Source organism: Oryx dammah, unplaced genomic scaffold, assembly GCF_014754425.2.
Source record: "Oryx dammah isolate SB20612 unplaced genomic scaffold, SCBI_Odam_1.1 HiC_scaffold_10, whole genome shotgun sequence".
NCBI classification, from domain to species: domain Eukaryota; kingdom Metazoa; phylum Chordata; class Mammalia; order Artiodactyla; family Bovidae; genus Oryx; species Oryx dammah.
Window position 1 is genome coordinate 38,383,935 of NW_024070194.1, and position 27,366 is coordinate 38,411,300.

The following is a 27,366-nucleotide window of genomic DNA, read 5'->3' on the forward strand; positions in this document are numbered from 1 at the left end:
GCACCGGATCCCCAAGGAGCAGTGGTGGTTGAAGCTGCGGCCCCTCATGAAGATCCTGGCCAAGTACAAGGTCAGCTTCGAGGTGTCAGATGCCAGCCAGCTGGAGCCTGTGCAGCCCCGTGGCGCCGAGGAGCCAGCCGCCATCTAGTGCCGCCCGCTGGCTGTCGTGGTCCAGTTATTTATGAGCACTTTACGCGAGCATCGTCCACGTGACGCCTGACCCCAGGCCCTGGCGTACGGGCCGCCTGTGCTGTCCTGTCTCCTGCTTCACAACCTGCAGGTCCCACAGAATTAAACGTTTGCTACAACTCCAACCACTGTGCCCAGTGTCTTTATTTTACGTGGGAGTTGAAGACCTCGGTGTGTGTGGATGGCTGTCAGGGTTCTGTTGGCAGAAACAGACAGGTGTTTTCTAGGGAACTGGAGCTGGCCACAGGCAAGGGCAAAGTCACCGGAGGAAATAGGCAGTGCTCTGACCTGCAACACGTGGGTGATGCCCAGCGCACAGATGGCCCTGGACCAGGGAAGGTGATGGTGCCAAGGGGGAACGGAGGCATGCACCCGCGTCTGCAGAGAAGGGGCCCCCGCCCCCACCCTGTGTGCCTGGAGGAGGAGGGGGATGGGGGAGAGTCAGTGCCCCTAGGAGCAGAGCCTGACTGGACACAGCTGCCCCGCAGCCAGTGAGTGGAGGCCAGTGTCGGGACACCTCGTGCATTTCTCCTTAAAGTCCCTAAAAACTACTTCAGCAAATAGTCATTCAAAATAATGTCTAAAGCGCAGGTAGGTCAGAGTCACCTTTTAGTTTTAAAGGGCATGCACTAGGACAGTAAAGTAAAACAGCACTTAAAGCTTTAGAAAGTCTCAAGACTATATCCTCTGTGCATCTCTGGCATTTAGTGAGCGATGATTTCAGTTAACTTCTTTGTGATGACTATTTCCTTCTTCAAGATGGAAGAGTTTTCATCTGACTTGCCAGGCAAGACCTTATGCAAAATTTTAAGAATGATATCAAATGATATCATGTATGTACAATCATATATATTTAATATAGAAATAATATATACATATGATCAAGAGTCTTGTTAAATAACTTAAAACGTGAGGAAAGCAAGGCACTCGGAGTCAGGAGGCAGGGTCACCGCTGTCTTATGACCACGACAGGGCCTTGGTGATGCTCGCATCATCCAGTCACCGTTGTCTTATGACCCACGACGGGTCCTTAGCAATGCTCGCGTTGTCTGGTCCGAGCAGAGCCACGCAGTGTGTGTTTCTCCCGGCGCCCAAGTACCTGGAGGCAGGGGGGCAGTGGTCACTCAGGCACCATGGGGTCACAGGGACTGAACGCTAAGCACCCAGCTCCCACTCACCTGTTGCTCACATCGACCAGGTCTTCGTGGCAGACGGCAAAGAGCTGCTCACGGTGTACCTGCTTCATCTCATCCGAGAGGCCGTACAGGAAGTGGTCCAGGCCTGAGAGTGAGTACAGGGGATGGGATGGGGTGGTTGTTGGGACACACAGCCACCCCCAGCCTCCACGCCCCGCTTCCACCACAGCTCTCAGCACTGGCCCTCAGGCTCGCTCCTCCCGACTCGGCTGAGACGCTGGGCAAAGGAGGAAGCAGAGTCTTGGGAGGACGAGCTCAGGCACCAGAGTTCCAGGTGTGTCTGCTACACCACGCACCTTTATCTGAAGGTGCCACCGGAGCATCCACAGCAGAGAAGACCGAGAGCTTTGCCTCGTCAATGTCCTGCTGGGTGAACCTCCCGGATTTGGCCCAGTCGATGGCCTTCATGAAGGACTGCAGTGTTTCCGTGGAACGTGGATCCCTGGAGACCAGAGGGGTCAGACACTGATGTTTATCAACAAGGAACAATCAAGTATGATGCAGTTTGTCCATACTTTGGGGTCATCAGCGGCTGTTTTCACATGGTAGACACCCCAGTGCTCTGGACACTGACGAGTGACCACAAAAGCCACCAACACTATCCCTGGAGACCCAGCCTGTCACCCCGCTAACTACACCTCTGCCACCAGGACAGGGACTGGCCAGAGGGAACAGAAGACACATGTGAGATGCTCTAGACGCAACAATGGCCCCTGCGGAGGCCGATCTCCTGCATCCTCCCTGAGCACGGAATCCTCCAAGGTCCTCACATAGGCACGTGGTCCCCAGGGCATCTGTGAAAAATGCCTGGTTTCTATCCCTCTGGAAACTCATGGCCCCCGCACGACCCGTCCAGCCCGTGAGGAGGGAAGCCTCTCCTTCCCTGGGGTGTCAGTCCTGCCCTCGGGCAGCAGGGCCACAGGATGGAGACGTGAGCAGGCAGGAGAGTCTGTGGCCCCGAGGACCCAGCCCGGCCCCGAGAGTTTACAGGTTGTCTCACACGCACCCTGGTCACCAACCCCAGAGCTGTTTCAGGCCCAGAGTTCCCGGGATTATCTGTCCCCACTGCTGGTGTGGTGAGAACGGGAACGTATTTCTGAAGTGTGCAGTGCGCTCAGACCCACCTGTAAGAGTACAGCGTGAACATCCCGCCGTAGCTGAGCCGGGCACCTCCGCCGTAAGCACCACCTTTTTCTCGAATTTCCGTGTGTAAGAATTTAGCAGTCATCAACCGTGCCAGGATCTTGAGGCTGAAAAGATAAAAAGATGCACATTAACAACAGCACAGCTGGCAGGGCAGGACTGAACATAACACAGCATGATCCACGAGGGCAAGAAAGACGCGAGCAAGGTGAGGCCTGGGTGACGGGAGGGATGGGGGCGAGCCTACGCCCTCCTGCCCCGCCGCAGCATTTGGGTGTCTTAGGTGAGTGGCCTCCACCATGAGGCGTCCCTCCCTTAGAAAACACACTCCAACAGGGAAAATCTACCAGGCCTCCGTGTCCCCATGACATGAACCGTGAGCAATGACAGCATGCCGCCCTGCCCTGGGTCTCCTCTATGGCGGAGGCGGGGGGCATGTGGAGGGTGAGCCTGAGCTCCTGGGAGAGGTGGCGGGCCGCGCACGGCTCTGCTCCCTGGCAGGGACAGGGGTGTGGAGGAGGGCAGGAATCTACCCGTCCACACGTCTTTTTTCAGGAACTTCTCTGTGATATATGGGAAGTTAAGTCCTCACATCCAGGGAAGGTGGTCCCTGTCTGTTTCTAAAACCACATCTTGCTACTCATCAGAGCCATACACAGTCCTGCTCCTGAGGGCCCAGCCCCATGCACCTGGCGTGGTCCGGGGCTGTATACGGGGCGGTCCTGATGCACTCGGCAACGTAGTTCACGGGGAATGGAAGCAGGAAGTGCGTCTTCATCTGGCAGGGCTCGAAGGTGGGGTCCTGGGGCAGAGGCCAGGCGGTGTCAGCGCCACATGGCCAGGACCCTCGAGGACCCAGAGCCCTGACCGTGATGCCCTGGGCAGCAGCAGTAACCCCGTCCACACATAACAGCATTGGCAAGCTCACCCCACACAACCTCTGCAGGGTGGAGGTGGCACATCCCAGCCGGCCCAGAGACCTTGGCTCACCTCACCCACTCCCTCCCAGGGCCCTGAGCGTGTGGCCTCGTCTGGTCACTTTCCTGGGATAAGCGCCTTTGTCTTTCCTAGGGTCATCGGGTGGGGGGTGGGGGGTGGGGTGGGAGGTGAAGTGATCCCGATACAGCAGTGATGTTTGAACAGAGGTGGACTGAACATGAGGCATCCACACAGTACCTGGAGGCCTCAGACACAGGCTGGCCATGGAAGGGGTGGTGAAGTGGGCAGGGCACGAGAGGAAGGGACTCACCGTCACCAGCCTCCTTATGACTGGGCAGCTCCCGCTGGATGCCTTGGGTGCAGGTTTCTGGAAGTGAAATGTTTCCCAGAGAAATGAGTAAACCCTGAAACGCACGTGAGCGGGTCAGGTACATTCCGGAAACAGCCTGGATGCTTAGGGTTCAGGCAGTATAGGCTCTGTGGCCTGAGTATTCTTTCATCGTGAAGCTCGAGGAGCAGAAGTCCCCTCGTCCTTGGGCCCCAGGGTGGTCCCCTAGCCTCACCTCCACCACGTGTGGGCACACGGGCCTCTGCTCCTTCTCACTCCAGCTGAGGCTCCTCAGGAAGGCCTCCACTGAGCCCTCCACCTGCGACATCTGTTGGGCAGTCGCGTTCACAGAACATCTGTTTAAAACAGTGTATACACAGAACCATTACTGTGACAAGATTACCAAAGTGTAAAGACATGTACGTGTAAATGTACAAACAAAAGGTGAGTAAACCAAAAGCCAAACATCACAGCTGTCTTCTCTCACCACATGCTTTCCGGGTACGAAAAAGCCTGACCCTGCTCTTGGCCGGCTCAGAGCTCTGTTTCCCTGAGGAGGAGGAGGTGCAGAGAACAACCCACCCCCAGTGCTTTCGGGGCCATGGTCTCAGCACACACACTGTTGAGAGGAAGATAAACTTTCATTCAAGTAGCACTGTTAAGTAGTCAGAGGGTGGTGGTAGTTCTCCACCCTCTCAGAAAACGTTTCTCTGTGGTTCCTCCAACCTCCACTGAATCAGACACTATCATAAAAAAGCGTCTGACAAACACTGAGAAGACCTGGGCTCTTCTCTGCATGCTGTGGCCGCCCCCGAGCACTCCCTCTGAAAAGCCTCTCCACACCACACTCAGCAACAAGGAGGTTAAGTGCAGCTTGGAGGCCAGCGCGGCCCTACCTCAGGCTGTCACAGCTCAGCAGGTGTTTCCAGATGTGCAGGAGCTTCCCCAGGATGGGCTGCAGGTCAGTCATCTCCGCAATTCTCTTCATCAGCAGCACCTGAGTCAGAGAGCCCATAGGGAGAGCCTGGACCAGACATCCTGACACGGGGTCACGGGTGTGTGTGTGTGTACGCACGGGATTCGCACTTGCCCAGCTCGAGGGAAGGGAGCTGTGGGCTTGAGAAAATAAGGTGAGTGAGAACATTTCCCTCCCCTCCCCTGAAACCTGGCCAGTTCATGCTGGCCAATGTTAAGAGCCCCGGAGAGGCAGCCAGCCTGAGCACCTCACCTGCTCCATCCCCCCGTAGATCTCCTGCAGCTCCCCCGCAGGTGCCAGCGTCCTGCCCGCCATGATGGACGCATAGAGGTGGCCCGAGTCGGGGACCCCATTGGACAGCTCCTGGGCGGCCATCCTCACCAGCACACGGAAGTGCTCCTCCTCCTCAAGGTGGGGGCTGCAGCGGAGAAAGCCGTGATGAGCGCCAGGGACACAGCCATGCCCCCGTCCCCAGTGGGAAACCTGCCGAGGGCAAGTTCTCAGGGGAGGGAAATGTCGAGACTCCAGCAGGGACCACAGGACCAGGCCTGCGACCAGTCACAACAGGGCACGGTGCTCATAGGACTGGGTCCCTGTGTCTGGGGTCACGTCTTGGCAAATACTTACTCATTCAGTATCTCACTCCACAGATGCATCATGTCTGCAAGGTTTCTATCGAGGCAGAAAGAGGAGAACAGCACACCCTAAACCAGGAGGGAAGAAAGAATTCTGACCTTCTGAAAAAGAAAAAAAGGCATGGGGAAAACCAACCCCCACCGGCCTGCACCCAAGGAAATGGTCACCTGCTCGTAGGTGTTGAGGTGTGAGTCATCGGGGAGCACCTGGGGGGCGGCAGCCAGGCCACCCGTCTTCAGCTCCACCTGCTGGGCCAGCTCCCGGTAGTTGAGGCTGCCGCAGCCCAGCCTGTGCAGAGAGAGCACGGAGTCACAGGCAGAGGGTCCTCTGGGCAGGGAGTCCCCCGACTGGGCCCCCACCCACAGCAATGCCCACCCAGTAGCTGGGCTCCCCCACCCCAAGCTTTGTAACCCCTCAGGTACAGGCAGCCTTGGGTGTGGGGGACCTGCAAAACAAGCTTCTCTGCACTCTCAAGAAGTCACTTCAACACGGATGACGCCTTGGGAGGGAACACCCTCATCGCTGCCCCGAGTGCAATATTAACTAACTGTCCCAAATAAATGAATAACTAACTGAAGCCAAGGTGACGACCGGGCTCTCCCGGAACCCTCTGCCATGGAAGGCAGGCAGCAGGAGCTGTACTAATGAGGGCGGGGAGCAGTGGACAGGTTCTGCGGGTGACCCCAGGCCTACATGTCACATTTAAAGCTTAAAGCTTCTGATGAGAAGAATTATCCTCTTTATCATTTTAGAAAGAATCTAGTTGAGATAGCTGTGTATTATGTTCACAGTTTATAAATGTATTTTAATGTACTACATTATAGTAAGAAAGTATGATGTCCAGGAGGAAATTTCTCAACAAACACACCACCCACCTTTCTGTAACAACACTACGAGATTTGAAAAATAAAACCGTTCACTGACAAGTGACACTGATGCACTGAAACAGGACACACAGTGAACACCCCCGAGTAACCAGGGGAGACGTGCTGGGCTCTAGAGGCGCCCGTCCGCCCCATGCAGCCCCTTACTTGGTGAGGACGCTGCAGAAGAGTGGCACGTAGGGCCGCAGCTCCTTGGGCAGGGCGTTGAGGCTGGAGAAGGCTCTGAAGTAGACCACGCCATTGGTGGGCTGTGCGCAGTACTGGACTGGCGTGTCCCCAACTGTGGGAACAAGGGTACTTCTTCATATTCTTACCAGCAAAGTTTTAACCATGTAACCATCATGTAGTATTTGTAAAACACTAAAGCTTTTCAAGGATGGAGTTTTAAATTTTATATTATATTAGCAAAAAAACGCTATTCGTTCGCCGCACATCATCAGACAACTTTCCCTGCTGTACTTTCGTTACAGCAGAACCCGGAAGTCTTGAGTTGCTCTGTGAGGAACCAGAGCAGAGCAGGGACCCTTGTGGGGTGTCTGACCACCTGCGGTCCAACACCACCGCCTGCACTAAAATCCTGGGCATGGGGGGACACTGGCGGCCCCTCCCACAATGCACCCCACACACTACTCACCCCCAGGCCCCTCGGGCACTACCCTTTGTTCTCATTTTCACATCCTGAGCGCAGTGTCTGACCTGCAGCGGAGCTGAGCACCACTCATGATGAATTACAACACTGACTCAATGAACTTCACTGATAAACCAGACCTGAAGGGGACGCTGACCTGGCTTCCCAGAAGCCTGGGCCAGAGGAGGGGCTTTGCCGACACTCACACACGAGTAACAACAGACACATCATGAGTCAGGGGTGCTCGCGCACAGCCAGAACCCTGGCTAGACATGGGCACCATGAAGGCCAGCGCTGGGGTCAGACCTGCTCGGGCAGGAGGGGCTGTCACGTCACGGCCACGGGGAGCAGCTCAGCGCCACGGGCGAGGGTCCAGTGTCCAGGGGAAGCGAGCAACGGAGCAGCAGCGACCCCTCTGCATCCCACAAGGCAACACCCAGCGCTGTGGGCCTCCGGACCCCATGCCCTTGAGAGCCATGTGTACACACACAGTGGAACCCAGAAGCAGGGGCTCAGCACTGCTGGACCCAGGACTAGAAACGGGGGCTCAAACGTCCTCTGAAGACATCCACTGGTGACTCTCCTCCCAGGGACACCAGTACCCGCCACTGACCTGCCTGCACCACCTCCAGCTCCGTGACCGGGATGCGGGGCTCGACGTCCGACACCCTGAGCGCTGGCAAACATGAAGCGTCCGGAGGTTGACTCTGCTGAGCCTGCAGTTCCAAACCTATGGCGGGGGGCGGGGCAGGGGTGCGGCAGCAGTGAGCATCCAAGCCAGCCCTTAGAAGGCCCTGCTCAGCCCCTCTCCTGTCCTTTAGTTTCTGTAGTCTCCCCTGGGCGCAGGGAGCCCCACCACCACTGGGGTCGGAGGTTGCCAGAACCAGAGAAAGCAGCACAGTAAGCACCCAGCAGCAGTCGTCTCCCCAGCTCATCCTCAGTGATTTCAGAGGACAGGTTTGCCGGGGGAGGGGAGTTTGTGCAAGCAGTTCCCACCCCCATTTTATATCACAGACTGAGCTTGTGGGTTGAAGTGCACTAACTCTGTACTTGTTTACTTGTATTTCATTTTCACTCATCTTGGCAATATGCTGTGTGATCACATAAAGTTCACAAATAAAGAAATGAGTGAATACTCTCAGGGCCTGATCTTACACTGATGTGAGGGAGGGGTGACGGAGGATGGACAGACAGCCTCTCCTTGAGTTCCTGCTCAGACCAGGCAACCCGTGGGGAGGGGGTGTCACAGGGTGAAGTCCTGTCAGCCTGAGTCCCCTCACCCCCACCCTGAGTCGCTAACATCGGGTTCCCCACCTGGCCTCACGCAGGCCCAGGGAGCCAGCTCCACATACTTCTTGGAGCCCTGACACCTTCAAGGGCCCCACCTGGCCGCTTTTCCCCAGTCAAGTGGAGCACCCCAACCACTGCGCCTCAGACATGTCCTCGCACCCTGAGAAAGCCCCCTCGCGCCCTCTGTCCTGGTGAGCATGGGGCAGAGGCCGCAGGCACCCGCTCCACCACAGGCCCCGGCGGCCCAGCCACACCCCTGCACACGGCACACGCGATACAGGCCCCAAACTGGAAGACTGACTTTCCCAACAAACTAACTGCCATTCCCGCTTCTCACTGGTGCTTATCTGCAGACTGGACCCCGATTCACAGACTCTTTGCACCGAGTCCACACTCAAGACTTACTGACCCGACGCAATGGTAAACGCACTAGGCTGTGTCCTATGTCTCCAGACCACTCTGCCATGATCTTGTAACCAGGGCCACCATCCCTCCACAGGCAGGCGTGGGCTGGAACATACGAGTTCTCTTAACGCAAGACACCTCCACGGCCAGGCCAGGCACCTGATAACTCAGGGAACACATGTCTCTGTGCTTGGTTGTGGAATTACCTTCTGTGCCAAAAACAGCTTGGAAAATGGATGGACCACATCAAACTAAAAACCTGACAGCGAAGGACACTGTCAACATGAAGAGACTGCCTACACAGCAGGCAAGTATTCGCAAATCTAATGGTACTGGTAAGATAACCAAAATATCCAAAGAACCCAGTAGCAAAAACCATCCAATTAAAAAACAGGCTGAGGACTGAACAGGCATTTTTCCAAAGACAAAGATGGCCAACGGGTATAGGAAAAGGTGCCCCAAACCACTCACCAGGCGTGATAATAGCATGTGTCCATTACTGTGCCCACAATGAAAGACAGAAATGGTTAAGAACTAGCAGAAGCAGAAGAGATCAAGAGGAGACGGCAACAGAACACAGAGGAACTGTACAGAGAAAGACCTTCACGACCCAGATAACCGTGATGGTGTGACCACTCACCCAGAGCCAGACCCCCCGGAGTGTGAAGTCAAGTGGGCCTTAGGAGGCATCACTATGAACAAAGCTAGTGGAGGGGATGGAATTCCAGCTGAGCTATTTCAAATCCTAAAAGATGATTCTTATGAAAGTGCTGCACTCATTATGCCAGCAAATTTGGAAAACCCAGCAGTGGCCACAGGACTGGAAAAGGTCAATCTTCAACCCAGTTACCAAGAAGGGTAGTACTGAAGAATGTTCCAACTACTGGACAATTGCACTCACTTCCCTTGCTAGTAAAGTTATGTTCAAAATCCTTCAAGCTAGGCTTTAGCACTACATGAACCGAGAACTTTCAGATGTTCAAGCTGGTTTAGAAAAGGCAGAGGAACAAGAGATCAAATTGCCAACATCCGCTGGATCACAGAGAAACCAAGGGAATTCCAGAAAAATATCTACTTCTGTTTCACTGAGGGGTAGCTTTGACTCCTTTTATCCATTTCTCCCAACATCCACTCAACCACAGCCTTTGACTGTGTGTATCGTAACAAACTGGAAAACTCTTAAAGAGAGATGAATACTAGACCACCTCACCTGTCTCCTAAGAAACCTGTATGCAGGTCAAGAAGCAACAGTTAGAACCTTATATGAAACAAATTACTGATTCAAAATTGAGAAATAAGCATGAGAAGGGTGTACATTGTCACCCTGTTTATTTAACTTCTTTGTAGACTACATCATGCAAAAAGCCAAACTGGATGAGGCACAAGCTGGAGTCAAGACTGCTTGGAGAAATCAACAATCTCAGATATGCAGATGATACCACTCTAATGGCAGAAAGGGAAGATGAGCTAAAGAGCCTCTTGATTGAGGGTGCAAGAGGAGAGTGAAAAAGCTGCCTTAAAACTCAGTATTAAAAAAAAGCTAAGATCATGGCATCTGGTCCGATCACTTCATGGCAAATAGAAGGGGAAAAGGTGGAAACAGTGACAGATTTCCTCTTCTTGAGCTCCAAAATCACTGTGGATGGTGACTGCAGCCAAGGAATTAGAATAAGACTGCTTCTTGGAAAGAAAGCTATGATAAACCTAGACAGTGTATTAAAAAGCAAAAACATCACTATGCCAACAAAGGTCCATATAGTCAAAGCTATGGTCTTTCCAGTAGTCACATATGGATGTGAGAGTTAAACCGTAAAGAAGGCTGAGCGCCAAAGAATTGATGCTTTTGAACTGTGGTGTTGCAGAAGACTCTTTTGAGAGTCCCTTGGACTGCAAGGAGATCCAACCAGTCAATCCTAAAGGAAATCAGTCCTGAATATTCATTGGAAAGACTGATGCTGAAGCTGAAGCTCCAATAGTTTGGCCTCCTGATGTAAAGAGCCAACTCATTGGAAAAGAGCCCGATGCTGGGAAACACTGAAGGCAGAAGAGAGCGGCAGAAGATGAGATGGTTGGATGGCATCACCAATTCAACAAACATGCACTTGGGCAAACTCCGGGAGATGGTGAGGGACAGGGAAGCCTGGTGTGCTGCAGTTTATGGGCTCGCAAAGAGCTGGAAACAACTGAGCGACTGAACAACGACAACAGAGATTAACTGGACAAACTGTGGTAACCATCTCACAACATATAAATACATCAAATCATTATGTTATACATCTGGAACTAATATGATGTTATGTCAGCTACTCCTCAATTAAAAAAAAAAAATTAGGAGGCTTTCCTGGTGGCTTAGTGGTAAAGAATCCACCTGCCAATGCAGAAGACACAGGTTTGATCCCTGATGAGGGAAGATCCCACATCGAGCCTGTGCTCCAGTGCCTGAGGGCTGCAACAACTAAGTCCATGCGCCCTAGAGCCCGTGCTCTGCAACAGAAGACGCCACCGCAATGAGAAGTCTGAGCACAATGCAAGAGCAGCCCCTGCTCACTGCAACTGGAGAAAAGCCCTTGCAGCAACAGAGACCCAGCACAGTCAAAAATAAATAAGATTATTTTAGAAAATTATAAATTTATGGTTACCAAAGGGCAAAAGGAGGTGGGGAGGGATGAATTAGGAGACTGGAATGAACATATACATACTACTAAAGTACATAACCAACAAGGACCTACTGTAATAGCACAGAGAACTATACTCAATATTCTGTGATAAACTACACTGGAAAAGAATCTGAAAAAGGAACGGAACCACTCTGCTGTACACCAGAAACTAATACAACACTGTAAATCAATTATACTTCATTTACATTTTAATTAAGAACAAATTTATGGAAGACCTTAAAGTAACTCTGCATATGTAAAGAATTCAGACATTAAACAGGTTACACATCGACATTAACTGTCTTTACAAAGTCAAATCACCTCAAACTCAGCATGATCAAGTCACGCCAGTCAACTCCACCTGCTGACATGCCTGATAAATTCTTCGTGTAATCCCAGCCAACTTTTCAGGGGTGGGGGGGTGGGGGGGTGGATGTATATGTATTCCCGTGTACTGTGTACATATGTAAACGCCATATGCTACAACCTGCAACTGCTGTATAGAACCCAGTGGCTCCGACAAACGCACAGCGTGAGCAGCACACCACCATCGAAGGCAGGGGCCACCGGCCCAGAAGGCAGCCCCACCCACTCTGGCGTCATGGCCTGTGAGACTCACAGACCCCGCGTGTCCCAGTGTTCTGGCCCTCCTTATGGCTGAGCAGAATCCCCCCATGTGGACACCTCAGTTCCCTCTCTGTGTGGACACATGTGGGGCATGTCACGTCCCGTGTGGACAGACACTTTCACGCCTCTTGGGTGAACACTCAGGAGTAGGGCCGCTGGGCTTTACAGGCGGTGCAGGTTTACCACGTAAGAAACCACAAACCCGCTTCTGTGTTCACAGTGCCTGCACCACAGGCACCTGTATGGGCTCTGTGAAGAAGGGAGACCTGCCACCCGTGAGCCCGCAGCACACTCAGTCCCCAGGACCCGGCTGCAGTCAGCCACAGACTGCCACGCAGCACGCACCCAGTGGCCTATACAGCCTCGGTACGGAGAAGGTGTCTGTGAAGTGTGTAAATGCATAAACCCTGTGAAGCCACCTCTCTCCCAGACACCTGCCTCTCGTGCTGAATCACAGGGTATAGTTTCTGAGGGGAAGGTCAGTCTTGTTGGGGTTAATACAGAACTCTGCAGGCAGCCGGCAGAGACCTACTGGCTGAAACCAGCTGCCTCCTTACGCTGAAGCTCGGTGGGGCTGGGTGAGGGTGGGGCAGCTGCCAGACCTGACCTTTCTCATAGATCTGCTGCTTGTCTTCCGGGGAAAGAGAAGTGACCTTTTGCTGCAGTTTTTCTGTTTCCTTCTGTGCTTGCTTCTCGGAATACTTTTCATCTGGTTTCATGGATAAAGTCAGCTTGTGCCGATTATTCTGCGACAACCAAAGCAAGAGAAAAGTCAATTAAAAACACAGTCTTATGGAATCCAGCATTGAGCCGGCCTCCAGCAGGGTGCGCTTAGCCCCACAGTTCCGTTTTCCCATTTCTCACGGTGATGACAACAGAACTTGCCCGACGAGGCTGTGCATGCAGAGCCCGGGAGCCACAAGCAATCCTTGAGACCACCTGCTCTGCAGGGACCATGTGGTCCACAGGCCAAACTGTTACCACCTAAGGCATAGTCACTGTGGTTCCTATGTCTTAACCACAATCGCATCGACATTCAACGGTGCCTTTACACCTTGGTTGTACAAAGAAACCACCTGTACCTTTTAATACCATAATAAACCTTTGGCTTTTGTCTAAGTTGAAGATAACAGAATAAAATAATTTTTTACTGAGTCTTCATAGTACCACTAACTTCTCAAACCAAAACTAAAATCAGTATTTTATAAACCGTGAGGACAAAACAGACGCTGATCTAACAGGACTCAGGTGACACTGGGCCTCTTGACTTACTGCAGCCACTAGACACACACGCCCACAGAAAGCTCAAGTGCGACACCACAGAGCGGGAGGACCACAGCACATCGAGCACCATGTGCAAAATGGCTTGTGATTAGAGATGAACAACGAACGGCCACAGCAGGTGCCCCACCCCAGCGCGGGTGCCCGGACCACGACCCCACTCACCACAGGACAGTCCTCCCCACCCCCACCCACCCAGGGCAACGGGGGAGATGGCATTCCCCTCCATCAGTGACGGTCCACCAGGGAACACACACAAAGCACAGAAGCCCACAAGTCTGTGGAGACAAATGAGTACCAAAGAGTCCTTGGTAAAAACAACCAGAACATTCACACACTTGGGCAACTCGTCTCGTGTTCAATACAATCTATTAGCAAAACAGAACAAAAATACAGGGCAACCCCCTGGGGTCCAGGTTCAATCCCTGGTCTGGGAGCCAAGAACCCGCAAGCCAAGAAGTGCCCTCCTCACCAAAGCAATACAGGCAGATGCTCCATTAAACAGACCCCCCCAACCCACACACACACACTCATACACAAAAACCCACCTGCATGAATATCTGGAAAACAGAATTTTTAAAGCTAATATGACTATTTACATTTTTAATCAACAATTAAAAAATTAAATCTCATATTGTCAAAATTTGACTTATACAATGCAGAGTATATTCCTAATGTTCCCTTCATTATAAAATTCAACTTCAAAATTACAGACATTAATTCAACTTTCTTACCTTAAAATACTGTTTCACTTTTTCTTGCAAAAACCTTGGATTTTCCTTCAGGCACTTTCGGAACTGAGCCACCTGACTTCCGAGCTTCAGGAGCTCTACGGGGTCCCCATCATGGTTCCAGCAGGAAGCAATGTACTATTGAGGGGGCAGGTAGGAGAGTCACAACAAGCCACAGTAACCTGCAAACCCTGTGTCTGCCTAGCAAACATCCAAGCCTGCCTTTTTATCACGACTCAGCTTCTAGACTTAAAAATACCACAGACAACTGCTCATGAAGAAAATTAAATCATTTTTTTCGCTAGAATAACTAAACTCATGATTTTTTTCCCCTAACAAATTAGAAAGCACAGATTTAAAAATTACTTTTTGGAAAATATAATTACGAAATCATGCTAAATCCCTAACCACTTAAAGTACTCTCTGAATCTATTAAAAAATAAGACATCGGAAAGCTGATGAAGTAAGCAAATAAAAACAGGAATGATGTATTATAAAACTAAATTAACAGTAATTTTATATCTGATCCAAACACCATAACTTCTCCAGTTCAAATGAAAGGTGCTGTAAATAACAATCTGTATTTTCAAGAACCACTAACTGGGCTTTCCTGGTGACTCGGTGGATAAGAATCTGCCTGCCAATGCAGGAGACACAGGTTTGGTCCCCAATCCAGGAGGATCCCACATGCCATGAAGCAACTAAGCCTGAGTCTCACAATTACTGAGCCACACGCTGCAGCTACTGAAGCCCAAGTGCCTAGAGCCCGTGCTCTGCAACAAGAGAAGCCACTGCAATGAGAAGCCTGCACAACACAGCTACAGCAAAGTCCGCACGGCAATGAAGACCCAGCACAGCCACAAATAAATTTTAAAAACCACGAACTAACAAAAAAAAAAGAGACTGAGGAGTTTAAAAATACGCACAGACGTCAGGGTGAGTCCAAAGCTGACGGACTGGTGCTTCATCTGTATTTCAATTTTATGAAGTAATGCTTCAATGCGATCCTCTTCAAATCCTTTCCTACAAAAACATCAAGAGCTCAGACACTGAAAAATCCATGTCTCAACAACAAGGCCACAAAGGTGACATTCAAACAGCTGCCATGAAGGACTGCCTGTGATGTGAGCCTGTGTTCGGGAACGAGGACCCAGCCCAGCCCTGCAGACGCCACACGTACTCGATGACGTCATCTAGCGTCCGGTCCACGATGTCCCGGACCTTCTGGACGTCCTTCTCTGCGATGCCCTGGAGGCCCACGCTGAAGAAGGCCTCCCGAGTGCAGCCATTGTACCTGGTATGGAAACAGGTGACACGTCAGAATCTGCACGCCCCTCCATCGCTGGTTGAGAAGACTCTTCACTGAGATCAGAGCCTCTACAGGACTCAGCCAGGAAAAGCCAGGAGGGCAGCTCCTCAGGTACCCGTTGCTCAGATACGATGGCTCACACTCACACCCTTTTAGTTTTCCCAAAAACCACCACAATTAAAATTCCAGAGCAAAACAAATCTAGAGAGTTTTACCAAATGCTATGATTTCAAAGGACTTCTAATGGCCTGACTTTTCAAGCAGGCAGCAGCATGCCACTCTTGGAAGAGTTACCTTGTTGGGTTTTTTTGTCAACTGCCCGCTGCAGGGGATATCTACAGCTTGTGCTGGAAGCACAGCTGGGCCAGGAAGAGGGCCCCTCCCTAACAAGGTATGGAGCCACCTATACCACTGATCCCCCCCAGCCCCACATCCCACGAGCGGCCAGTAACCCCTGCCCTGCAGTGACCAGCCCAAAATGTGTCCAGACACTATCAGGTGTTAGAAGTGCCCCTCACCGCGGAGTAACGATCTGATCTGACAGTGACACGCACCCAACATCAGGAGAGAAGTCAGTGCCAAGTCCGGATTCAATGAGGGCTTTGTAGAAGGGGGCGTTGGGGCCACTGATCAGGAGTGAAGACAGAAGGCTCAGCGTGAAGGCTTCAAACGTGTCGGTGATGCTTCATTTATGAAGAGGGGGGAAGAGAGGGAAATGGTTAGCCCGTGGAAATGTTTTCAAAACTATTAAAACCACAATAAACACTTTTATTTTCCAAAGCAGCTGAAATTCTACTAGAAATTCTTCCATTTCAACCTCTATTTTAATAGTTACATGGGCAAAAGAGCATTTCTTGACTTGTAAAACTCTTACACTGTGGGACCTTGGGGGTCCCACACCATGAGCAGACAGTGACAGCACAGCAGGAGCCCTCCCTGCCCACACCCCTCATGCCAGGCCACTGGAGTCAGTCTTGAGTGAACAAAGATTCTCAAGGTCAGAGTTCACAAGGCTCTTTTCACGTGCAGAGGCACTGTGACCCCAATACTAAACCCAAACCGTTCCACCGCTGTTAAAGACACCCCACATCTAATAATACCACTGGAGGCCCAAATCCCCCCACCCACGTGCTCCCAGGGGCGCATCCCCACAGGGTGGTCTGCGTGAGCCTCACACACTCACTCCGGCAGGAGAAAGCTGACACTGATGGTCGTCTGCCCCGAGGGGCCCTCAGCCAGCGAGTCCGGGGCACACATGATCTGGAACTCCCTCTGCAAGGGCACAGGCATGTGTCAACGGGCGCAGATGGGCAAGGGCACCTGACATGCAGGACATTCCCTGTGCTTCTCGTCAGGGCAACTGTGCTTTTGCATGGACCACCGCTCTTCCGGCTGGAGAACCCTCACACCCAGGGCAGGCCCACAGCGCTGGAAACCCTAGGAACACACACCCCACCTGCATGTTACATGCTCACAGGCCTGCTGACACGTGACTCGGACCCAGCTCTCACCGGCTCATCCCAGGGCTTCTGGGCTGGCACTGACGTCCGTGGCTCAATTCTCTGAAATTTACTCAGGGCCTCTTCGTGAATTTGCTTCAGATGCTGCTCCAGCGGAAAGTTACCGTAAGTGAAGAACCTGAAGTTTGAGAGAGCACCTTAGTTGACATCAGGCTTTGTCTGAACCAGAGGGTGTCCAGAATCTAACGGCCAGAACACGCCAGTCCCCATGCTGATGTCAACTTCACACAGGAACACTTGTTTCACTTAATTTAACCACAACACCAAACAGAGAGGCTTCTGCTCTTTTCTCAAGATGTGGTTCAAACAAAGCACAGATTGTACAAAAAGGATTAATTAAAATCTGGCAAAAACTGCTCTTCATTTTGAATTTACTATAAATGTGTTAGAAAAACCAAATAAACTACACATTAAAATATTTAAAACCTAAGCTACAGCACCACAATAACCCAAGACTAACAACAAAATTTAAAATGTCACAAACGTCAAATCTGGGTCACAAATCTCAGATCACCCACGGTTTTAGGACAACACATTACTTACTGGGATAAAGAGCATAGTGCAGACCTCATCTTTTTAGCAGAACGCAGTCTGAGCTACAATTAAGGGCCTGGGAACTAGTGTCCTATAGATCCCGTCAGCCTCCCCCTCAGAGCTTAGACAGTGCAAAGCCAGCAGTGAGGAGCACCTGGCTGTGCACACTGGTCCCCACACGCCCAGCTGGCTCAGCCCCAGGACCCCTGGAGGAACGGCCATGGGTCTGGAGCAGGAGGAGGCCTGCCTTTGGGGCCAGGGCAGATCTCAGAAGTCACTGAAGATGTCAAGGATGAGTGTCAAGGAACTTCCTCAGGCCACCGTGGTGGGGACAATTTGAGCACTAGAAAGTTTTTGAATTTCATTTGGTGATCACATGGTCTTAAATATATACACATATGAAAATATTTCCATGAGGTCATTATGGTCCATGAGGGAGCAACGTCCCACCAGAAAGGGTGCTTAAGGGACACAGCAAGGAAAGGCTGCCTGTGGGCCTCGACTGATCAAACATCTCAGGGACAACTGGAAATCAATCTCGGTCAAGGCATAGGTGGTTTTATTCAATCATTTATCCTGTTAAATGTGAAAACAGTGTTATCTCACATAAGAGAACATCCTTGTAAACATCTATGTGTCTCCGTGTAGGTCTGTGTGTATCTATACATGTCTAGTTGCCTGTTTCTACATGTGTCTACCTGTGTCTACACGTGTCTATGTACAGACCCAGAGGACGGAGCTACAGGCTGAACACGTGGGGTTCACTGATCTACTCCCTACACTCTCCCGGATGATTAGGAGTTTTCATAATTAAATTTTTTAAATTTTACACTTAAAATAGTTTTGCAAATGACTTTACATGACTGCTTAAAGTATTTGTAAACTACTGTTGTTTAGTCACTAAGTCATATCTGATTCTTTGCAACCTCATGGACTGTAGCCTGCCAGGCTCCTCTATCCATGGGATTTCCCAAGAAAGCATACTGGAGTGGGTTGCCATTTCCTTGTTCAGGGGATCTTCCTGACCCAGGGAACAAACCCAAGTCTCCCGCACTGCAGGCAGATTCTTTACCACTGAGCCACCAGGGAAGTCCTTGCAAACTGTCAGCGTTTTATTATTAATCATACCTGAAACAGGCAATTGATCAGAGGTTGAATGACACAGCTACCTCTCTGGGGGCACCTCTCCAGGACTGCATCCGCCCTGAGAGGAGGACCACAACTTCCTGTTATACCATCAGCCTGAGGCTGAGCTGCAGAGGCAGCAGGCAGGGGTCTCGCCTTGTGGGTCTGAGGGTGCGTCCACACACAGCAGCTCCCGTCCACTGCCTGTGGTCGTGAAGGAAGCCTCCCAAGCCCAACTCAAGAGAAGCAGGACAATGGGGGAAAGCAACCCGGCACCAGGCTTCCCAGGCAGTGTCACCTGGCGTTGCTGGGGTGGTAGTGCACGGCGTGGAACTGTCTGAGCTGCTCCCACGTGAGGTCGGGGATGCACAGGGGGTCCCCTCCGGAGACCACTGAGTACGTGTGGTCAGGAAGCAGGCGGTTCTGAAGGTGCTGTGAGAATATCCTCTCCTTATCTGTCTTCAAGTAAAAATACACGTGTAAGTGAAAACCAGCACACACACTGTTCACATGTCAACAAGGCAGCCGCGTCCTGCGAGTCCCCCTGCTGACACCCCAAGTACCCACCCAGATGCTCTCAGCCATGAAATGCTAATTAAGACGTGTACATTTTTTTTTTTAGACATGCTACTGCACACCTAGGACTGCATACCAATGAACTCCAGAGTACAGTGTCAGGAAACAAAAACTCCCTATGACCTGCCTTCCTGCAACATTCACTGCATGTGGTCGTCTTGACCGTAACTTGAGAGACACTGTATCTGTGAATCCTACCCTACACAGGGGCAGGAAAGAGCGGAAAACCAAGGTCTCAGGATTGTCAGGAACACAGTTTTCATCTGGCCAAACCCCAAAGACCAGAGGTCACTGTGGTCCCCACACCCTCGCTGAGAACTGCCGTCCAGCTCATTGCCCAGCGGTGCCAGCTCAGTGCACTGTCTGCGCTAACGCAAGTTCTCACAGCGAGGATGTTAAGTGACATAACAAGATGCCAGCCATCTGCAAAGACTGTTTGTACTCCAACATTTTATACAGTAGGATAATTTAACACAGCATGAGAGAAGGAAACACTCACAAATGCTCCCTTCATTTCATTGAAGACGACACCTTTAAAGACCAAAGGCGTCTGGGGGTCATTCGGGTCCTCGTGTTCCAGTCGCCATCCTTCCTGCCTAAAGAGTGACAGATGATTACATGGTGACAGTGACTCTATTGCTGAACTAAAGCTCAATGACCCAATCGCTACATACCAGAAGTCCAGTTCCCGCAAGCATGGAAAAAAGGCTGCATCCAAATACACAGACAGGAGGTTCTGGAAGTCCTTGGGGTTTTGTGTGGAAAATGGGTACAGGGTGTAATCACTAGCTAGACACAAAGAAGAGCAGGGTTTTAAACACAGCAGTTCCCCCAGGTTCATGCCAGCACTGTCTGTTTCAGCCTCACAGCAGGTCCATGCTGTTGGGGCACAGAGGCAGCAGCAACCGTTGGGGGTGGAGGGTGGGACTGCCCACAGGGTGCCTGCCGCCAGCCCATACCCCCTGCTTCCTGCAGCCACAACCCAGACACCAGCCCTACTAACCAACCTCTTACAGCATTATTCCCCCCAAAAAACAGCCGTCACCTTTTCCAGAAAAAATTCAGATGCATTTTCCCTAAAATCCCAGGTTTTATAATTAACCCGGTTTTCCTAAGGGATTATGCATCAAACGGCCTCCAGACAGAGACTGGGAACTCGACCCCAGCCTCCAGGCTGCCACCCCCACATCTGAGACCAGGCAGCCCTGGCCGGGCCAGCATCTCACCCGTGAAGGCATTCATGAATGTGGACAGCGACCGGTTCAGCATCTTGAAGAAGGGGTCTCGGCAGGGGTACCTCTGAGAGCCGCAAAGGACCGTGTGCTCCAGGATGTGGGGGGCGCCGCTGCTGTCGGTAGGGGTGGTGCGGAACTGCACACTGGGGACACAGCCGCACGTCAGAGCCCCTCAGGGTGCAGGCCAGCCGCGTCTCCACCTGACCTAAGGGAGCCGGGGCTGGGGGGAGACTCCCCTCCCCTCTATTCCTGCTGAACTGCTGCAGGCGCGGCAGATGCCCCTGCAGGGCATTCAGACTGTGAGCCCAGGACGCACACACACCTGAACAAGTTGTTTCCATCCTCGCGGGCCAGGTGCAAGTACTGTGCTCCCGTGTTGTCATGGCTGAGCTTCACGGCTGTCAGTGACAGCTCGGGGACAGGCGTCACCTGAACCAACGAGGAAATGGGGGAGAGTTAGATTGGCTGGAAAGGAGTGCAGCATGGGGACGCTGCGTCTGTGGGACCCAGCGGACCCAGCAGGAACCTCCGAGTCTAGAGTCCACGGACCAGGAAGGCCAGACCTGGGGCTGAGGACAGCACCACCATCCCTCCTGAGCTCCCACTGTCTGCTACCATCTCCCGAGTGTGCCACAGGTGACCCTGGGAGGGAGGCATCCCACCCCACTTACAGAAGAAAACTGAGCCTGGGGCTGACGGGACAATATGCCAAGATCACAGAGACTAGAGTCAGACCCCCTGTGTCGCACCAGGCTGCCCTGGAAGAGAGTGGACTCACCTGGAACGCATACCAATGAAGAGGAGCCCCGCTCAACACAAAAAGAGAAAGCCCACACAAAGCAGACTCAGTACAGTCAAATAAATGAAAAGAACTATTCTATTATTTAAGAACAGCAAACTCTTCTTCACCCCCTGGGGGAGGTCTTGTCTGTGAACGCTGAGTAACTTCCACTGTCCTTGGTACTGAAGCAACAGCGTCAAGGCCCCACCACTAACCTCAGCACCTTGTCACCATGACCACCACCTGGTGTGACAGGGACCTGTCTTTACTGATGCAACTTCCTGGCAGGGCAGAGGTCAAAGTTCTGCTGTCCTGAGCCTGCTCTGGGGGCCCTGCTACAAAAACTATGTGCTTTAAGTGGCCTACTGATGCCCACATAAGTTACAGCAATGAAACTGTTTACACCTCGGAGTTCACAACTGTACTTCTGTCAGATGTGATCAGTATATTAGGTTAGTGCAAAAATAATCGCGGTTTTGCAGTGTCCAACTTTGCCACTTGTTATTAGAACACATTCTTAAATGCGGTTATGTCATACATCATTTTAATGGGCATTTCTTGCTTTATGTTTTTCGCTAATGACTTATTACTTACTGTATATTTTATATTTACACTATGGAAATGATGTTGGACAAAAAGCAAATCTGAGCGATTTTCTTTCGAGTTCAAAACAGGCGTAAAGCAGCCGAGACAATTCACAACATCAACAACACATCTGGCCCAGGAACCGCTAGTGAATGTACACAGTGCAGTGGAGGCTGAAGTTTTGCAAAGGAGATGAGAGCCTTGAAGATGAGCATAGTGGCCGGTCCCTGAAAGTTGGCAATGACCAACTGAGAGCAATCATCACAGCTGATCCTTTTACAACTACACAAGAAGTTGCCAAAGAACTCAATGCTGACCATTCTATAGTCATTAAGCATTTGAAGCAAATCGGAAAGGTGGAAAGCCTTACTAAGTGGGTGCCTCATGAGCTGACTGCAAATAAAAGAAAAATCCTGGTTTTGAAGTGTCATCTTCTCTTAGTCCACACAACAACGACGAATCATTTCTCAGATTGCGACATGTGACAAAAAGTGGATTTTATATGACAACCAGATCAGTGGTTGGACAGAGAAGAAACTCCAAAGTACTTCCCAAAGCCAAACTTGCACCAAAAAAAGGTCATGGTCATTGTTGGGTGGTCTGCTGCGTGTCTGACCCACTACAGCTTTCTGAATCCCAGCAAAACCATCACATCTGAGAAGCAAGCTCAGCAAATCAATGAGATGCACTGAAAACTGCAAGCCTGCAGCAGGTAGTGGCCAACAGAAAGCCCAATTCTTCCCCATGACTAGGCCCGACCACAAGCTGCACAATCAGTGCTTCAAAAGTTGAATGCACTGGGCTACAAAGTTCTGCCTCATCTGTCACACTCACCTGACCTCTCACCAACGGATAACCACTTCTTCAAGCATCTCGACAAATCTTTCGCAAGGAAAATGCTTCCACAACCAACAGGATGCAGAAAATGCTTCCCAAGAGTTCACTGAATCCTGAAGCACGGATTTTTATGTGACAGGAATAAACAAACTTATGTCTTGTTGGCAAAAATGTGTTTACTGTAATGGTTCCTATTTTAATATATAAAGATGTATTTGAGCCTACTTATAATGATTTAAATTTCACGGTCCAAAACCGCAATTATGTTTGCACCAACCTAATATTTAAAACCAGTCTGCCTCTGGACTTCCCTCGTGGTCCTGTGGTTTAGAACACACCTGCCAAGAAAGGGGACATGGGTTTGATCCCTGGGTCGGGAAGATTCCACAGGGCAACTAAGGGCATGTGACACAACTACCGAAGCCTGTGCTCTAAAGCCTGGAAGCCACAACCACTGAGTCTGAGTGCTGCAGCTCCTGAAGCCTTCGTGCCCTGAGCCCGTCCTCTGCAACAGAAGCCACTGAAATAAGAAGCCTGTGCATTTCAACTAGAGTAGCCACGCTCGTCACAACTAGAGAAAGCCCGTGCATGAGTGCTAAGTCGCTTCAGTCTTGTCCGACTCTCTGCAACTCCATGAACTGCAGCCTGCCAGGCTCCCTGTCCATGGGATTCTCCAGGCAAGAATACTGGAGTGGTTGCCATGCCCTCCTCCAGGGGATCTTACCGACCCAGGGATTGAACTGGCGCCTCTTAAGTCTAACCTGTGTTGGCAGACAAGTTCTTTATCACTAGCACAACCTGAGAAAGCCACACAGCAACAAAAATCCAGTGCAGCCAAAATAAGTTAATTAAAAGTAAAAATAAAATAAAATAAAACCAGTTTACCTCATAAACAGCTCTCACAGTAATTGTTTCTCAAAAAGGACCATGGTTTATTATAAACTAAGTTTCCACAAAACTTGAAATGTACAGGAAAAGAATCATGCCTCTGAAAAAGGTATTATTAACCAGAACTATACAGAAATCCCAAGTCTCTTGAGACTTCTTTAGGGGCCCCACAACCATGAACCCCTTTAAGTGGTTCGGAGACCCTGCCCTGAATACCCCCTGCCCCTGTTCCTGGAGACAGATGGTGGCTCTCCTTTACTTCTCCACAAATCCATCCCCATACTGCTTGTGCCCAGCAGACACTCCTGCGTCTTCCTGTTGCACGCCTGAGTCCTTCTGACTGTGAGCTGCCTGCCTCTGTTTTTATTAGTGTAAAGTACAGTGTGAAACCAACATCCAGTCAACTACGTCATGTACATCATTGTCAATTATAGCATTAAAATAAAGTTTAAGCCAAACAAAACAAGATATTTTAACATAAGCTAAGTACCTATAAGCCCACACAATCTCTCTTCTATAATCCTGAAACCTAAATGGCTCAAAACCAGAAAGATTTTGCCCAACTTTGGAGCAAACTTGCTTGATGGTAGGAACTTCACCTGAGTCGCTGTGGGGCCTTCAGTCTTCAACACAGGACATCAGCAATGCAGAAACAAAAGAAGCAAGGCCTCAGGCACTCAGGGAAGGGGTTAGGGGGTCTGCTTTCATCTGAGTCAGGAAACCCTTTCATTTGCAAACTCTGCTCCTTTGAGCATCTGCTGTGAAACTGAAGGAAGCGGGGCTGGGGACTCAGATGAACAAGCCCACCCCCCACATCTCTGCTCTGAGCTGACACAGGAGGTGCCCCCAGGCCCACCTGGCTGACGGTGAAGCCGTGGATCCTCTCTCCAATGCGGTATTGCAGCGCTCGCTCACAGGCCTTGGTGCTCCTCCACCTCCAGGCTCCAAGGTGGGCACTGCTACATTTAAGGAAAGGAGTCATATGATCTGCTGGAAGACTGGCTAACATAATTCAGCAAGCTAACAAAAAACACTGCCATGTGACAAAGAATTCTAAGAAAAATGAAAACCTGCATCTGCTAAACACATTTCAGAAAATCAGTTTCCATTAAAGTCCTTTCAATTGTATCTCAACTCACCTAAGCCTCGTAATATCAAACACTTAATGTTGAAAACCTTTTATTTCTACATGTCCATAAATAACTGTAATACAATCATGTCACCAATTTCCCTTGATTCTGGGGAAAAATACAATTCTCATGTCAAGATCATGGTATCCCAATGAACTCAGACTACAATAAAATTTCATCCCACACCTGCCCAATTAGTGAGAATTAACAATCTAGTGTTGTCAGGGGCTCACATGGCCACTGGGTGTGCACTCTGAAGGGAGACTTCAGAACAGCCCTGTCCTTATTAGATGAGCAGTTCATTCCCCTCAACGTTATGTGCCTGTGACCTGTACTCACTCCCTGGTGCACACACACACAACAACATGCACACCAGTCCCAAGGGCCCCAAGCTCAGCAGCCAAGTGTCCAGTAACAGAGAACAGATAAACTGAACTATTCAGCTGACACACTTAGCCCTAAGAATGAATGGACGACAACGACATGTATCAAAGATGTGGGCACATGATGCTGAAGCAAAGAAAAAAAGGTGCCATCTAACCAGGTAACACCGTAATGTAAGACTACACAGGGATAGTAAAAGTACAAGGGAAAGCAAAGTCACTTCTGTAAACCAGAAGAGCAATTTCATTTAAGAGAGAGGGAGAGTTATCATGCGTAAAGGGTAACCTTAACCTGGGTAACAGGGACACAACTTATAGTATTTTCTACATTAACATTAAATCTCACAAAAATATTCTTTATAGAAAGTATGGGCTGAAAACACTGACTCATTCAACATTATGCAATAGTATGGGTCTATTTTATAAACAACCAACAATTCCATTCTGGATTTAGCCAATTCTAGAATTATGGGATAGAAGATTTTAACCCAAATACCCAATAAAGACAGCCCAACGACAGACACCGCTGTTTCCTCCCCTGGGCTAACAGCAGCTAAACTCCACCATAAAATAATTCAATGAATCAGCATGAAACTAAACAATTTATGTTTCTTTAGAAAGTAAAAAGTTACATTTTACAAAGTCAAAAGGAATGAAGCTGATTCAGTTTGAAACTAAATGCATTCTTTTCCCATAAATCCACTCATTAAACACGAAGTTGGAGGCTCAGACAGGGAAGACTTCACCTGCCAATGCCGATCCCTGGGTCGGGAAGATCCCTTGGAGAAGGGCATGGCAACCCACCCCAGTGTTCTCGCCTGGAGAATCCCGTGGACAGAGGAACCCGGCGGGCTGCGGTTCAGGGGCCGCTAAGAGTCGGACACGCCCGAACGATCAACCCTCCACCTCGGAGGCCCCACTCTCCAGGCCGCAGAGGCGCTTAAGCCCCCCGCCCACAACCTCGGGGAAAAGAGCAAACGCCCAGCGAGAGCCCTGCCCGCCTTCCCCTAGTGTCGCTTTTGTCAGCTCACTTCAGGGGGTCTCCGCCTCGGAGGCCCGACCCCCGGTCCGCGCTGGGTCCTGGCCGGCTTCACCCCGCCTTCGCTGGCGGCAGCTCCCCAGCCTCGGTAACCGGACAGGGGCTCCCTCCCTCCCTCCAGGATGAAGGCCACCGCGGGGCCCGCTCTGCCGTCCTCGCACCGCGGCCTGCGAGGGCGCCCCGTCTGGGGGCCGTGCTCTCGCAGCCAGAGCCCCGCACGAGGGGTCCCAGGTTGGGGAGCCACACCGCCTCGTCCCCTCCCCGCGTCACCGTCCCCTCGCTCCCTGCCCCCAGCCCCGCCTCCTCACCCGCCGCTCAGCCTCCGGAGCGCGCCCTGCGTCCTCCAGCCGCCGCGCCACATGCCTCCAGACTAGCTCGCCGCCGGCGTGACCCCGTGCAACCCGACGCACGCCGCGGGGCGGGACCAGCCAGCCGCCTCCCAATTGGCCAGCGCGCGGAGCTACCGTCTCTCCGATAGGCTGGCGTGAAGGGGGTGGGGCCTGTGCACAGCGGGGTGGGGCCTGGGCGGGGAGAAGGAGGGCTGCGCGCGAGAGGGGCGGGCTTACCCCAAGCCTGGTGGTTTGCCTGGTCCTCAGGGCAGAGGTAACCCCGGTCTCTGGGACAGACGTCTGGGTGCCGGCACTCTGCCAGCTCAGGCGTCCATCAGCAGCTCTAGGGCAGTGGACCGAGTAGGGCTTCACCTGTCGGGTGCCTTAGCCCCGGGGCGTGTGGCTTCGTGGATGGGGTCTCAGGCTGGCATTGCCTGCTTTCCAGGGCCAGGATTCCATGATGTCACGCTATTTTAGGAATGGTCCCAGCAAGAATGTCCCCAGCCAGAATGGATGTATGTATATGCATGAGTCCCTCTGCTGTCCACCTGAAACGTATCACAACATTGTTCAGTTCAGTTCAGTTCAGTCGCTCAGTCGTGTCCGACTCTGCGACCCCATGAGTCGCAGCATGCCAGGCCTCCCTGTCCATCACCAACTCCCGGAGTTCACTCATTCACGTCCATCGAGTCAGTGATGCCATCCAGCCATCTCATCCTCTGTCGTCCCCTTCTCCTGCCCCCATCCCTCCCAGCATCAAAGTCTTTTTCCAATGAGTCAACTCTTCGCATGAGGTGGCCAAAGTACTGGAGTTTCAGCTTTAGCATCATTCCTTCCAAAGAAATCCCAGGGCTGATCTCTTTCAGAATGGACTGGTTGGATCTCCTTGCAGTCCAAAGGACTCGGTACCAATATATAATTGTTGTTTTTCAGTCGCTCAGTCATGTTCAACTGTTTGCATCGCCATGGACTGCAGCATGCCAGGCTTCCCTGTCTTTCACCATCTTCCAGAGCTTGCTCAAATTCACGTCCATTGAGTTGGAGATGTCATCAAACCATCTTATCCTCTGTCATTCCCTTCTCCTCTTGCCCTCAATCTTTCCCAGCATCAGGGTCTTTTCCAGTGAGTTGGCTCTTTGCATCAGGAGGATGAACTATTGAAGCTTCAGCAGCAGTCCTTCCAAT

General features: G+C 51.2%; 2 protein-coding genes across 2 annotated transcripts in view; one reads left to right on the forward strand and one right to left on the reverse strand.

Annotated features, from left to right (window-relative positions):
• LOC120869458 (phosphofructokinase, platelet) overlaps positions 1-314 on the forward strand; it is a 53,234-nt gene extending 52,920 nt beyond the window's left edge. Inside the window, exon 22 of the mRNA XM_040248776.1 lies at positions 1-314. Coding sequence (XP_040104710.1) covers positions 1-148 — 148 coding nt within the window. The 3' untranslated portion in view covers positions 149-314.
• On the reverse strand, positions 310-26,265 carry PITRM1 (pitrilysin metallopeptidase 1). Its single transcript, XM_040248775.1, has 28 exons — positions 26,161-26,265; positions 24,157-24,259; positions 20,532-20,638; positions 20,201-20,352; positions 19,649-19,763; positions 19,474-19,570; positions 18,697-18,857; positions 16,731-16,857; positions 16,403-16,491; positions 15,774-15,902; positions 15,091-15,204; positions 14,837-14,933; positions 13,914-14,048; positions 12,506-12,644; positions 7,533-7,649; positions 6,439-6,571; positions 5,575-5,695; positions 5,399-5,475; positions 5,024-5,189; positions 4,692-4,792; positions 4,031-4,151; positions 3,778-3,834; positions 3,218-3,330; positions 2,510-2,635; positions 1,682-1,827; positions 1,368-1,470; positions 1,207-1,288; positions 310-1,153 (listed from the first exon to the last, which is right to left on the reverse strand). The coding sequence occupies exons 1-28, from the start codon at positions 26,211-26,213 to the stop codon at positions 1,136-1,138; spliced, it is 3,099 nt and encodes a 1,032-aa protein (XP_040104709.1). The 5' UTR covers positions 26,214-26,265; the 3' UTR covers positions 310-1,135.
• Between the last annotated feature and the right edge of the window lie 1,101 nt (positions 26,266-27,366).